Consider the following 15,418-nt stretch of genomic DNA (forward strand, 5'->3'; position numbering starts at 1 on the left):
AAGCTGGTGGCACTTCTGGGAAAGCATACGTGAGAAAGAACAGAAAACAGCATCCAGAGAGAGCATAAGGGAACAAAAGGATGAGAAAGCATAGTCAGAGGAGAAAGAGGTCATGGAGTCATGGTGAAGCAGCTGTTCACTGCAGCACAAGGAGTGCCTGTGCTGGAGCAGTGCATAGACCTGAAGGCCTATGGAGATCCCAACTGAAATAGAGGAAAACTGACGAGGAGGGAGCAAGCAGAGAAGAACAGCTCTGGTCCATGTTTCCACAGCCCCGTGCCACCTGAGGGATGGAGTGGAGTCAGGAGTGAAGGAGAGAAACTGAGCCCTGGGAAAGCAGGGATGAAAGATGCTGTTTCAGTGCTGGTTTTTTTGCTCCTCACTACCCAAAGTTATACTAGATGACAAAAAAAATTTACCTTTTCCTGCATTTAGTCTCTTTAGCCTGAACTGGTAAGCAATTATCCTGTCTTTACCTCAACCCTTCAAAGCTCAAACTTTCTATTCCTTCTTTTCCTTATTTTCCCTGTCTATTCTGCTCGATCAAGAGAGAATAAATGAGTTGCTGGGTGGAAGTTTGGCTGAGGGACAAGGCAAACCTATTACAGTACCACACCGTTTGCTAAATACTGCAGGAATCTTCCTGCTCAGTGCAGCAAGAATGCTTCTGCTTGTCAGCCATCCTTAGAGCCTGAAACTTCATTCAGCCGTGTAAAGTCATCAATGGAATGATTTTCTGCTATCTTTTAAAAGAAAAATAAAAACTACTGCACAGATTTGGTCCTGCCTTACTGCTTGAGCAGTCAGTTGATGAGTGGAAGTGAGAAAGCTGATAATGGTTGAGTTTTGAAAACTTCAGTGACAATGGGAGAAACTTTGAAATAGTCCACAGAACCACAGAACATTGGATTCCTATTTGAGACTGACTTAATAGAGCATCCAATAAAACCACCTGGATAATGACTTAACCAAAACAAAACCATTTTTCACACCATATGCAGTTTAGCTGAAACAGTATGCCACAGGACTTTTAAACAACAGAAATTTACAGTGCCTCAAAAAAGAGTAGGAAAATTTATAGGTGGAAAATTTATCAAGCACTTTTAAATGCAACAACATCCATTCTGGTTCATTAAGTAACTGAACCACACGTCTTCTTGTACTGAGACAGATGTTAGAGAAGTATCATCATATGCATGAGTGTATTTTCCACTTCACCCACAAACTATACAGCAAGAAAATATTGGGATAGATGTAATTTCTTTTGGCTCAGAATATCTACGTTCATCCTTTTTATTCCCAGCAATCTCCTTTATTCTGCTTTTTTCTCCCCCCATCAACTCTTACTTTGAGAGATATATAGAATCTGTTAAATATTATTTTTGTACTAGGAGACTAGGTTTAAATAATCTCTATATCATCTTTCTACCTTTTCAGTTTTCAAGATGTTTCCTAAATACTGTTTTATTCAGTTACGCTATGCTTTAGCATAGTTCTCTTTTTTAAAATTTCACATTACTGTTGTGTTTTAGGGATTGTTTTTCCTTTTCTTTTCTTCTTTTAACCCTCCAGAGATGCTCACATACAACGTTCCGGATTAAGTAGAGATCTATAGGTTTAAGCCTTCATGAGATTGCCCTAATCAGATCAGTTAAAAAATAACAAGGAACTTAATTTAAAAATTTGACCTTTCTAAGGTCTTACACCTGCATTCCTATTCAGGACATACTGTAACACGTAACAGACCACACTCCACTGTGACTTTTCCCCAGCCCATATGAACATAGCTAAAGTCTCCTTCCAATTTTGTGCTTGGCATAGTGAAAAATACCTCCCTAAGAATCACTAGGACTTGATCTTAGTATTTTTATTATAGTGCAACATAGGATAAACTTTCTGAGAACACTATCTAGAAGGTAGTAGGCTGTTTTTCATTTTTTTGAGGTTTTTACTAAAGGGGTAGCTATTAATGGCTATTTAGAAAATGGTAAGTGAATAAAATGCTTGATAAGTACAGGAGATGCCCTGCTTTCTATAGAGTAAAAGAGGAGAAAAAAAAAAAAATCAATTTACGGGTAGAGACACAGAAGAAAGAAATTGAATGATATTTTAGAGTTTAGAATGCATTGAGGGCCTTTTAACAAGAATATCTGACAAAGACTACGGATGCCTTAAATGTCAATGACAGAGGAAAAGGAAAGATTCGTGATATAGTTATTTAGAGAACAGCTTTAAGCATTCACAACGATGAATCTGGGAAAAGTCAGCTGCAATTCTTGGCTCCACCAGATTTCATTACTTCAGAAGAGAAAAAGGTAATCCAAAGCAGTGTATATAAATATCAGTGTGAGAGAAAGGCAAAAGTTCATTAAAATACGCTGCAGCCATGAACGCATGGCTGGTAGAAGACTCCTACACAGAAGAGAAAGAAGACAGTTGCAATTCAAGCCTTATCTAGTGTCAAGGGAGGCATAAAAGATTACCAAATTGCTGAGACAGCATACTTTCTTGTAATTTCAGGGTAGAAGACTTTAGGGATCTAGCTGGCTTTACAGTAATCAGACCAAGGATATGAACATTGCAACCAATTTGTCTCGGATCAGAGTAATGTCCTACGCAGATAGCTAACATGAATTAAAAATATTTAATACATGAAGGTATTTTAAATGACAATATACATTTTAAATGATGTGCCACGGGTGATTTTCTCACTTCTAGAGCAAAAAGAGTTAAAATACAGCAGACTTACTAGATTTTAGCTGCAACAAGTGAGTAGAAAGAACTTGCCTTTGAATGGAGATCTTCATTTTCATTACATGCTCATATAACTACATTCACAGAATCACCCGGGTTGGAAGGGACCTCAAGGATCATGTAGTTCCAACCCCCCTGCCTAGCAGGGCCACCAAACATACACATTCAGATCAGGTTGCCCAGGACCCCGTCCAACCTGGCCTTAAACACATCCAAGGACGGGGCATCCACAACCTCCCTGGGCAGCCCGTTCCAGGGCCTAACCACTCTCCTAGTAAAGAACTTCCCCCTAACATCCAACCTAAATCTTCCCTCCTTCAACTTGGATCCATTTCCCCTAGTCCTGCTGTTGTCAGCCCTTTTGAAGAGTTTACTCCCCTCCTGGGTGTAGGTTCCCTTCAGGTATTGATAGGCTGCAATGAGGTCACCCCGCAGCCTTCTCTTCTCCAGGCTGAACAAGCCCAACTCCCTCAGCCTGTCCTCATAGGGGAGGTGCTCCAGCCCCCTGATCATCTTAGTCGCCCTCCTCTGGACCCTTTCCAAAATCTCAATGTCTTTCTTGTACTGAGGGCTCCACACCTGGACACAGTACTCCAGATGGGGCCTCACAAGAGCCGAGGAGAGAGGGACAATCACCTCCCTGTCCCTGCTGGCCACCCCTCTCCTGATGGAGCCCAGGATCCCATTTGCCTTTCGAGCTGCCAGAGCGCACTGCTGGCTCATATTCAGTCTCTCGTCCATCAGGACCCCCAGGTCCTTCTCTGCCGAGCTGCTCTCAAGGACCGCTCCTCCCAGCCTGTACAGGTGCCTGGGGTTCTTCCGGCCCAAATGCAAAACCTTGCACTTTGCCGTGTTGAACCTCATCAGGTTCACCCGAGCCCAGCTTTCCAGCCTGTCGAGGTCCCTCTGAATGGCATCCCTTCCTTCCACCGTATCAACCGCACCACTCAGCTTGGTGTCGTCAGCAAACTTGCTGTGGGTGCACTCAATTCCCTCATCGATGTCATTAATAAAGATGTTAAAGAGCACCGGTCCCAAGACAGACCCTTGGGGGACACCACTTGTTACCGGCCTCCATCTGGACATAGAGCCATTGACCACCACCCTCTGTCTGCGGCCTTTCAACCAATTGCTTATTTACATTCAGAGAGTATAAAAAAATTATTTGTAGAATGGAGTAGTGATAGATGAGTTAAGTAGGGAAGTCAGTTCCAATCCAGTGCTGGTAAAGAGCAGAATGGAATTAATTCTACCTGACCTGCAAGAATTGGATTTTTAAACTAACTTACAGAATTGCAAAGGTGAAAGGGTAATAGCACATCATATTTCAAAGTCTTCTGAAATGTCAAATTGAACTTAACACAAAACATAATGTTGCCAAAGCATTTTAACATTACAGAAAATCACCTGGATCAACTGCTACAATCATGAAAATACAGAATATCAGAGCTAGCAAATATGGTCTATAAGTCATAATAGAGAAAAACAAGCTTGTTTGTTCCATTAGAGAAGTAACTCTAGGCAGGAGAAGGGGCAATAATCTTCAAGAGCACAGAATGCTGTAATAATAAGGAAAGGAATGAAGACTATTCACATCCTCTATGAAATGCACTAGCAGTCCTAAAATGAATTATAGGGTATTTAAGTTGGATGACTTGAAAAATACTCCCCAAAGACAAGAACTAATTGCAACAGATTATCTAGAGAACGTGTAGAACCTCTGCATTTTGAAGAGCTGGCTAGACAGATACCTGTGGAGTCATTTAAGTGTACTTGCTCCTGCCATACAAGGAGAAACATTAAATAACCTCTTCACATTTGAAACTACTTCTGCATTTTCAAAAGCATTCTGAGGTTAGATAAAAACCTTCTACTAAATTATATTTTGAAAACAGACCTAATAGGTCTGCTTCTGTTCAGAAAAATTTGTGGGGTGTTTTTCATTATACACAAATCTCCCATTTTAAAGGGAGCAAACTAAGTTCACAAATGGGTTTGTACATAAGAGGTGAATGTAAAAGTGACAAACCATTAAATCTATGCATCTTTGCTTTCTATCTCACTTTTCTTTTCACGCTTGCTTTATGATTTTTAATTTCCATAATCAGAAAACACATTCAAGTTGGAGGAGGCCAGAAAGAAGTCAGTAGAGGGTTTGGTAAGCCTCTAGAAGGAAAGTCAGATTTCCATGGATTTCCTTGAAGTGGAATTTCAGGATAGTGTTTACTTCCCCTGCTACAGCACTTTTAAAAAGTTAAGCAATTTTTTTTTGTCACAATGCAAAACTGACTTTCAGTTGTGATCATACAGAAAGCTGTTTTTCAAACACAGTCACCTCAAAAGCTTAAGCAGCTCCAATTTTTCAGTTTGGCTCCTACTGCATCTGCTACCAATCAGACTTCAGAAGAACAACAACAAAGACATTTGTTGATAAGGACAGTTGTCCACATTGTAATTTAGATTGATACAAGTCACAGTGTAGTATTTAATGTTGTGGTTTAAAATTTAGCATAGAGTGAATGAGTTCCAATCCAGTCCATTGGCAGATTTAAAAATGCAGTTTACTAAGAAAAACATTTGAGTATTTTGAGTAGCATATCTGAAATATCACAGGATATCTCATACTGGTTTCTACAAAGTTTTTGATCAGCTGGAAAAATAAATTCCATGCTACTACCAGGTAACTACTTGCCTCAGTGTCCTTAGTTTTGAACAGCAATGGTCAGAAAATACATTGCAGGTACACACAGGCCAAAGCACCTCAGATTTGACAGAAACCTTTCAGTTCAATCAGTAAGAGTTTTGGCACGCCTGTATCGTTTGCCCTCCCCTGCCACACAAATAGAGTATAATCCTCTCAACCTGAGTGATTTGTTATTTGAAAGAAAGAGACAAAATATGACAATACAAAATGTAGTCCTTAGAATCAGAAAAGCACACAGGTCATGAACATCTTTCAGGGAACTTCTCATTATCCGCTTTCATTTGGGTAAGCATCCACATGCACATTATACATATACCAAATATCAAAGGGCTGCTTGAAGAGAAGCCTGGTAACCTAAGGGAAAATGCTGTTATAATCTCAGTGTCTGAGTACAAACTGCTAAAACTAATGAGAAGATCTTCCTTTGTAAAGAAAAACCAAAGAAATCTTTGAGAAATCACGCAGCATGTAAAAAAAAAAAAAAAAAACAGCCAAAGAATCATACCTACTTTGCACTGAGGATAAATGCCAGCTAGGAAATAAGAAACATCAGGTAAAACTTGGGTTGTGTTCAGGTTTTAATTCTGTCCTGTAAAGTCTAGTATAAATGGGGCTGATTACACTGATCTTCACCTTTTATACACTTTTCCCTGAATCATAACAAGAAAAGTTTGATGAAGAGGTTGAGCAGGAAACAAGAAGCTACTGCTATAATGATTTTCCTATTACACCAATCAAAATCAAATCACACACAAATCAGATATCCATGCATTGAAAAATCCCAAATGAATCTGCTTGGAAAACATCCTGCAGAAAGATGGAGAAGTTTAATCTATCATTTCTGCAAGTACAAGCTTGAAATAACTGTAAATGAAGTTTTCCTGGCTAGACAGTGAACTTCTATTCTTAATTCTTGAAGACATTTTTTGGAATAAAATGCAGAGCAATTTCCTTAAGAATTACAGAAAAGCTAACAAGTCAAGGCAAAAAAAACACGCTGCCACACACAGAAACTTCATGGACTAAGATGTTCTTCACAAACACCACGATGTTCAAGCTACTTACACTGTTGTAAGGATTTCTATAAAATGACTGAGATGTACTATAGGTTAAAAACAAAACATTGGATGACGCCTCTAAGTCAATAAAATTGTATAGTTACTCCACATACAATATGCTATAATCTCTACTTTTAGAGAAGGATGCTTTAATGTAGAGACCTGAAAATGACATATAAGGAAGATAAGAAAGGGATCCACTCTAATTTAAATAATTTGTAGATAGAAATAACAATTTTAAAAATTAGGCAATTAATCATGAGAATAATTAACAATTGAAAACTTTGATCTTGGTTGCCAAAAGATGTTCTTCTTAGAAAGAGAATTACATTTTAGCTATTAATTTTAGTTCTCACGATGAGGCTGACAAAACCACAGGTGGCACGACAAAAATGAGCATTTGCCTGCCAGCTGTATATTTCATCAGGATTATCAGGGTACCTATGAAAGTGTGACAATTAGTACCTGTTTAAACTACACATTTCTCTTTAAATGAAAGCAAAGCAGCATGACTCACTGTTTTTTCTGAAGATGTTACATGATATAAATTACTGCAGATTAACACATGGAGAAGCAGCTGAAATCTCGTCTATTTTCCTGCAAAATAGTAAGTGACCTTTTCACTCTACAAAGTGCTGAGGTAAGAGCAAACATGACAAGCAGGAACCGCAATGTCTCTGTTAAGCAGTGCAGGAGACACTTGAGTATGATATTTGCTAAGCCATTCATTTCAAAATAATGAACATCATGAATGTCTTTGTATATATAACTAGACAGCCAGTGACGTTACCTCTCCCTCTTAACAATGAGATTCCCTTTGGTGAAAGGCACAGTTTATAACACTTGAAAACATTGTAAGCCTTACTTCTACTCTAGGGATCTCTCATAGGACCTACAAATCATTTAGCTGAACAAAAATCTGAAAATAGTGCAAGAAAAGTAGTCTTTTATAATAGTATTTTTCTACAAATCTAGGTCATTCCTCTGACCTTTGGAAAAAACACTGAATAGGAAACATCCCATAGGCAATGGACATCTTGAGTTATTCTGAAAATTGAAAAAGTTCAGGCAGAGGGCGAATCAACCACCCACACTTCTCCAGGACTCCAGCTCAACAGGGATGATGCTTCTAAGCAATTTCTAAAACAGTGAAGCAGAACAGGCGAAGAACTGAGTACCTCTTCAGCCCAGTCATCAAGTCATCTGTGAATCTTCTACCACCACCTTTGCTATGGCTTTGTTTTTCTTTTTTTTTTTTTTTTAATCCACAAGTCATGGTCATGACGCAAAACTAAAGCACAGTAACCAGTAGATAAAACATGCCTGGATGTCTTACTTGTCATCCTGTGCTGCTAAGACTGATCCTTTTGCCAATAGTTGATACATTGGCTAGTCCACTGCCAAGGGCCCTTCAAAAAAATCACAGCAGTGCATTTTGCATTACTACGAAAGCATGAATTGTACCAACAAATCACATGAGCAAAAATCAAGAGGGGAGGAAAAAAAAGCAGTTGCTGCTCAAAAACTGGAAGTTTCTTGATGAATTTACTGAAATGTTTGCAGCAGTAAAGAGGGCGGCACAGGAATTATAAGCCAATGGACATGAGAAGAAAAACAAAAAACACATATGGGAAATAATATACTTTTATGGTATAACCAAAGCAACACAAAACAAATGCAACCACTTTAATGCATCCCAGGTGCCTCACAGCACCTTTTTTTTTGTCAGAAACAACAGACACTTGTTTGTAATGTTACACTGACATACTTCTCGTTACCAGATGCAGAACACAATAATCTTTAGCACCTCCTCTTTCAAATTTCCTAGTTAAATAATAGAAATCATAATGAAACAACCATATTGAGATGTCTCCGCTACAACTGAAGTGAATGAACAGTATAGTCACTATAAGCAGAGTAAGTGTTAGGAATAAAATTTACAGTGCATGTAACAATGCTATTAATAGAGTTAGATTACTTAAAAAAGTGGAAAAATTCTTCAGGGTAATCCAGCAGTTATTCACAGTCACAATTAATGATGGTTAAAGTCTCAGTTGCTCTACTACCACTACTGGGAGAATCCTAATTATGCTCTATGCTTTCTTTACATGAATTTAAATACACTTTTTTTTTTTTTTTAACCCCCAGAGATACTAAAAAAAAAAAAAAAAAAATCAAAAATAAAATGTTCTAGAAATTGGAGAGCTACTATAGTCACCACTTCTACAGCAAACCAGTCCATCAGAATAGGTTTAGAGAGCACAAGACTGTGTTGTAAAGAACTGAAAAACAGATTGACTCATTTCACTGAGACTTGTAAATGTACCTCTGGTAAGAAGGTGGTGAAGTAGTGGCAAACTGGAACTAAACCACAGTACCATTCTGAATACATCTTATTACCAGAATTTGTCCAGCCCAGACTAAATTCTTTAAACTTCTTATAAAAAGCAAAAAACAAATAAACAGAAAAAAGAAAAACCATTTCAAATAATTTTCCTGTTAGGGATCACACAGGTGTAGAAATCCTAGTAGATGAGGTAGCAGAATATCACATCCCAATCTTAGCACAAAAACCTAAACCCATTAAACTAAACAAAGAGCTTGAGCAAAAATACTGCAATCTCTGTATTTCTCCAGCTGCTGAAATGTTGACGAGATCCAAAATAACTATCTTTGAACTCCTAACAGCAATAAAATAGAAGTAAAAGAATAATTGCCATTTCAAAACAATTAAACTGTGGTGCTGCTATGCACTTGCCCATTTTTCTGACAGACCTAATGAAGCAAAGATGTGATGCAATTATTTTTGAAATAACTAATTGCAAGTTCTCTTCTGCATCATATTAAAGTTACAGAATTTAGAAGCATACAATGGAAACTACTATATTAAGTGTGCCCTGATAGCAGCCTTTCAGTATCTAAAGGGGAGCTATAGGAAAGAAGGGGACAGACTCGTTAGCAGGGTCCATGGTGACAGAACAAGAGAAAATGGCTTCAAGCTCAAAGAGGGCAGATTTCGGTTAGATGTAAGGAGAAAGTCTTTTACAGTAAGGGCAGTGAGGTGCTGGCACAGGTTGCCCAGTGCTGTGGTTGATGCCCCGTCCCTGGAGACTTTCAAGGTGAGGCTGGATCAGGCCCTGGGCCACCTGATCTAGCTGTGGTATCCCTGTTCACTGCAGGGGAGTTGGACTTCAGAGGTCTTCAGTTGGTCTTCAGAGGTCCTTTCCAACTCTAAGGATTCTGAATCTATGATAAAGCTGAGGGCAGTATCAGAGAAAAAGGAGTTGCCAGAAGGTTTTCTGCTTAACAGTTTTAACTGTGCTTACACTTTTCTGCACTGATTAGACTGTGTTAATTAATACGGACTGTGACTGTTACTATTAGTGTAACTGAAACACCAGTGATTATTCGTCGTATTTCTGTTAGATTAAGACATTAGATTAGATTCTGAGCTCTGTACTTGCAACATGATCCCTTTAGCCCACTATAAGAGTTGAGAGATAACAACTGGTCCAACTGAATCCTGAAGATCTCCCAGCACCCAGATCCACCACCTTCCTGGCCAACCTTTCCCCATGCTTAACCCTTCTCCTGAGGAGGAAATCCTTCCTTCCAGTCAGGATTTTCCCTGTTGCAAATGGTGTTTATAGTCTCTGATCTGTTCACTCTGCGTCCCCGAGAATGAACTGAGCACGTCTTCTCCATAAACTGCTTCAGGCAGAAGTCTGCTGCTAGGTCCTCACCAAGCCTTTCTTTCCGTAGCCAAGCATTCCCAGTTCCTCTGAGGTTCTCATCATCTTGTCATCGTCTCAAGCTCCCTAATTAATCCTGTAACCTATCCATTAATCCTGTATACTGTAGCCATCTTCCATGTGGCTTGCCTCACAAGAATTGGCACTTCCTCACAACAGCCTTTAATTCTGGTAATGACACGTAGATTAAAAGAAAGGACTAGCACCTCATCTGTGTGTATGCGTACAAACAGGCCTGCAGTAGAAAATGCATTCTAAAATTTAAAAGGCCAAAACTAATTACCTCTCATTTTTCCTGCTTACTAACCTTGAGAGATGCACAAAGAGGGGAAAACCAAAAACAAGGAAGCCCTCAGAAGACCTGTTTTATGTTCACAACAATATTAATAGCTTACATTTTAAAATGCATTAATTGAACATCCAGGTACCCACATTTTATATATTAACTCCAAATAATGTATTTAAAATACTTCTTTACTAACAGCCTCAGGTCTGAGAAATGTATGAGGTTTCTCTCATTTAGATTCATTTTAAGACAGTTTTGAAGTATTGCAGTGCTTGTAATGAATGGTATTGCTTCACCATGTTTCAGTGAAAAAATTAAAACGCCATTCAATGTTTTAAAATCTCATTCATTTTCAACTGCTACTTGAGCACTGTTTCTAAAACCATCATTATGCTGCCTCCTTTGAAAAGACAGCATTTTAGGGAACACACTGAACACCAACACCTTACAAACATCACTTTGCTGTTGTAAGAATTTCTTCGTCTGTGTTTCATAATGCAAAGCACTAGAAGGTAGAGAAAAGAACAATTATGTTAACTACCTGCCAGAGTTGAGATCTTCCACTCAGTGACAGTGAGTCATTACCCCTACAAACTGTCAGCCAAGCTGCACTGGTGAGACAAATATTATTATGAGAGGATATTTTAAATATTTATCTCGAGATAAGGCTGTAAATCTACAGAGGTCAGAATAGGAATAGTTTCACAATGCTCTTTTATATACACTGAAAAGATAGAAAAGCTGTACGAGAAGCACCAAAGTAGGCATTTAAATCATGTCTTTTGCCACAGGAGTTAACAAACCTTACAACACCAGGAAAACTAAAACCTGCAGAAAACCCTACAAAAATTCAGTTCATAAAAAGGCATTGCTCACAATACATAAACATCTAAACATACACACACATCGGAAAATGACCATTATGTAGGGCAAACCCAGCCCAAGCCTAAATAATACACCTATGCAATAAATCACAGGAAATCATAAAGGCCCTAAGGGCTCTGATTATCAGCCCTGACCAGCATCACGTGGGCCTCCAGCCACCACCTCTTATCCACAGGCACAGGAGACCCTTTTAGCTCACCCATGGTTCTTCAACTCCAGCCTAAGCCATGGTGTAAGAAATGGCTGTGGACCCTTGGCTGACTTTCCAGTTTCACTTTAGATCTGCCTAGCTACTATTGGACCTAGCACTGATCCGTGGAACAACTTAGTTGGCCTCAAACATGCCACATCACCACAAACTTGCCTGACGTTCTGAACTCTTGCTCAACACTGGCTGACAGCATTGGGTGTGCCCAGCTTGTATTGTAGGATGAAGCTCTAGCTGGTGAGGTCTCTGCCCTGCAGAGAGATGTTATCACCAATGGTTTTCTATCCATTAGGGTACAGCTGTGCCTTAACAGAAATACAGAGCAGCATGGGTACAGTATTTCTAACTTACATCTGAATATACATACGTGCATGTTTCTTTTTCCACCAGATACCACTGTGCATTCGCCTCCCCTGATAACACTGAATGCTGTGTTTCTCTCGAGTTCTTTGGTGTAACTGTCAAGTAGTACCCTGATACACTTATCTATTGATACAATCAAAATGGTGTTCACACAAAGGTTATTCAAAGGCAAAGAAAACAAATTTGAAAAACGAGCTATGGAGCTACATCTGTATGGTCCTATTCTCAAACAAAATAAGTGGAAGTTTATGGAACAATTTGGAATAAATTGTCTTTTGAAAGCAATTACAAAAGACACAATGTCAGTGAGTGCAAATTTGATCTGGAGCCCTAAGTATTTAGAAGCACATCCTACACTCTACACTTGTGTGAAAGCAGCCTGTGGTGCTTCTCACCAAAGTAAATTAATATTGTGCTTGCATGTGAAAGATACGTCAAATTAAGGGCCATACTACAACCTTACATGGGTTAATAAAGGCTTTGATCAAAGTCAATGTTTTCTAACACACACCTGCTCCTACTACTATTTCAGGGTACCTGACTCAATTCTCTGAAAACAGTCAGCAATATCATTGACTTGCTACCTGAATACTAACAAGGAGGATGATCTTGTCTATCTCTTAATAAAAACAATATTAAAAACACAGACTAAAGTACAATCAGTTCTAAACTAAAGTTTGCAGACATGTAAGTACATCATCCTGGAGAAGAAACTCCTTCTCAAATGAATCCTCATTTACCTCTACATATTTAAGTATCTAGCATTTGCAAGTATAATGGCAACAATCTCGTAATGAGATGGAAAGTGCAGCAATGACATCAGAACAGCAAGGTCCCAGGCTACAACAAGTGAGGATTTGCTCGAATACAACAACCAGGAGCACAGGGGTAAAGGAAATAAGCTGCTTACCTTCAGAAGCCCTAAGTATGCAAGGATCTCCACTGAGAAACCCTTACCTCCACTGCCAACACTTAAATGAGTTCTGGGAAGGGGTGGATCCTGGCTCCATCCCTTCCAGTCACTCAGGTTCATTGCTTGCAGGTGAGTTGCCCTGGGTTGGCCCTGTCTTCCCACCAGGTGCTCAATCACTGTTTCAAGCTATGACTTAGCATTTCCACTACAGATCTACAACCCCTTGCATTTTTTTTATTAGAAAAACAGTGACATAGGTTAAAATACATATGAGGTTGAGGTAATAAAGATTAAAGAAATATATGTAAGATCAGATGATTTTGTGGTTCATCAGAGGTAAAATAATAATAATAATAATATTTAATATTTATTGAATACTTAATTTACTCCAGTTTAATGAGCCATTGCCCTATCTACTGATAATGAAAATGCCTAAATCCACAACCGCAATAGACTACTTAAAAAGCATGTAGATGCCTTCATTCATTTGATATGTTTGTCAATGAAAAACAGCTGCTTCTGCTTTCCATCCTGCTGGACTCTAACATAAGAGATACACAACTCCTAGAAAGAACAGAGGAAGCATTCCAGCATAGAATTCCAAATATTTTACTTCTCTCTGTTGATAGACTCTCAACTATGTTTACAATACCTTCAGAAGTTCTAAGAAGCCAAAGTGATATCTCTTCATAAAAGTTAGCAGCATCAAGTAAACAATACACATTTAAACAAACCACCAGCCAGCACTTCTACTCCATCAGTACTGAATTCTGCAAGAACCATCCTCAACCTTTTGAGAGCACCAACTGACAGTCTGTCCAGTAACACTCCATCCTGATTCCTACAGATACGCCAATGCATTTCCTGTACTTACAGAAAAACACAATCAGTAACGGAAGCCTAAATCTTTACAACTCTGCTCAGGAAGCTAAGAGCTCAGGTCTCTCCTGATCAAGAGACTTTGATGCCTGCTGTGAGTTGTAGTGTTTGATTACAGCAGCTGAGCCTGGGCACAGAGGACAGCATTAAACTTCCTCTACTTAGTTGCCATGAGTCTAGAAGCAATCACATCATCCTCATGTTTCTGGAGACTGTCCCATCAGAGTGGTACTTCTTCCAGACTCAGGGCATTAGCTGCCCTGAGCTCTGCTTATAAGCAATCTTGCTAGAACTCATTTGGAGATACACAGACCCATGTGCTCAACAGATGGGAATATCTGCATTGCATAGTATCAGTTATTTAGCCTAGTGTTTCACTGTACACATCACGTGGAGGCAGAGGTAGAAAATTATATGTACACAAAACTTCTTGTGCAATGATACCTTATACAAATTTTGAATCTGATCAGTGCCTTTATTTACTGTGAAGTGTTCTTCTAAGGACTACCGTTAATGTCTTGCAGCATCTTCAGCCAGTATATGACCCAAATGCACAGCAGAATAAGGCTAGTTCTCTGAACACGTAACATCTGTTGAAGTCACAATATAGACAATTCATTCACTTTTTCTGCTTTACAAAATGTTCGTGATGGATCTTAAAGGTAGTTTTAAATGGCTGCAGATATTTGTGAGACAGACATGACAGTTAAGGTCGGTTTGTTGGTAAGGGCTCTCTTTTCTGACCCTTAACAGTTGATAAAGTTCTAGTCTGGTGACCTTGAGAGCAAAATATAACCATCTTCTTTACTACTTCATAAACTAATTTGTATTTCAAATTTTCTTAAACGAAGCACCTATCTGTCAGGATGATAGGCACAGTAAAGAACCTGCAAAGAGACAAAGAACTATATAAAGCAATCAGAGAAGCCTTTTATTCAGCTGCTACAGTAAATGACAGATAGTCTCATTATGCAATTCCCCTAGCTCCTCTTAACACACCTGACCCCTGGAACTATATCACATGATTCATCAGTACTGTAGTCTCAAAAACAGTGCAGTAATATCTTCTGGCAACGATTTTACCATACTGGTCTTGGGCATGAAGAACTAATGATTCCCAAAGCCCTTACATTCATAACACTGCTCATCCAATGAAAGAAAAAAAAAAAAAAAAAAGACATATAAAACAGAGTCTATAAAGCATTTTCAACATTCCTTATACAAAATATTTTCATATATTTAACAACACAAATAATTATAATGCCTTCTTAGATGCAAATTGCACACAACTCTGTTCAAAAGATTTTGTGTATTTCATGAAGTAACTTTCAATGAGCATTCTTCCATTGGCAAGCCACATCATAGAGCACTGAACAGGAGATAGCACAAAAACAGCAGAACAGATCAAACATGGGTGTAACCTTACCTGTTGCCGCTTCTCAAATTCTAACTTGATCCGGGATTTGATGCAGTTGCATGTGTCCTGATATGTCTGCTGCAGTGCCAGCTCCATCAGGTGTTTGTGGTATGCTCCAGCCAAGTTTCCACAGATGAAAATGATTACATTAGCCAATATCTAGGGAGGTTAAAAAAAATAAACAAATAGCTTCAGGGAA

The 15,418-nt window shown here is 38.8% G+C and overlaps 1 protein-coding gene across 2 annotated transcripts in view; it reads right to left on the bottom strand.

Moving 5' to 3' along the window:
• Nucleotides 1-15,418, bottom strand: part of ADCY2 (adenylate cyclase 2) — a 204,887-nt gene that overhangs the window by 95,856 nt on the left and 93,613 nt on the right. For both annotated transcript variants that reach the window (XM_042869933.1, XM_042869932.1), the window contains exon 4: nucleotides 15,229-15,378. In XM_042869933.1, the coding sequence (XP_042725867.1) occupies nucleotides 15,229-15,378 (150 nt within the window). The remainder of the gene's footprint in view (nucleotides 1-15,228; nucleotides 15,379-15,418) is intronic.

The sequence above is a fragment of the Lagopus leucura genome, unplaced genomic scaffold (genome assembly GCF_019238085.1).
Source record: "Lagopus leucura isolate 7727_CA_CO unplaced genomic scaffold, USGS_WTPT01 Super-Scaffold_100002, whole genome shotgun sequence".
In the NCBI taxonomy this organism is placed as follows: domain Eukaryota; kingdom Metazoa; phylum Chordata; class Aves; order Galliformes; family Phasianidae; genus Lagopus; species Lagopus leucura.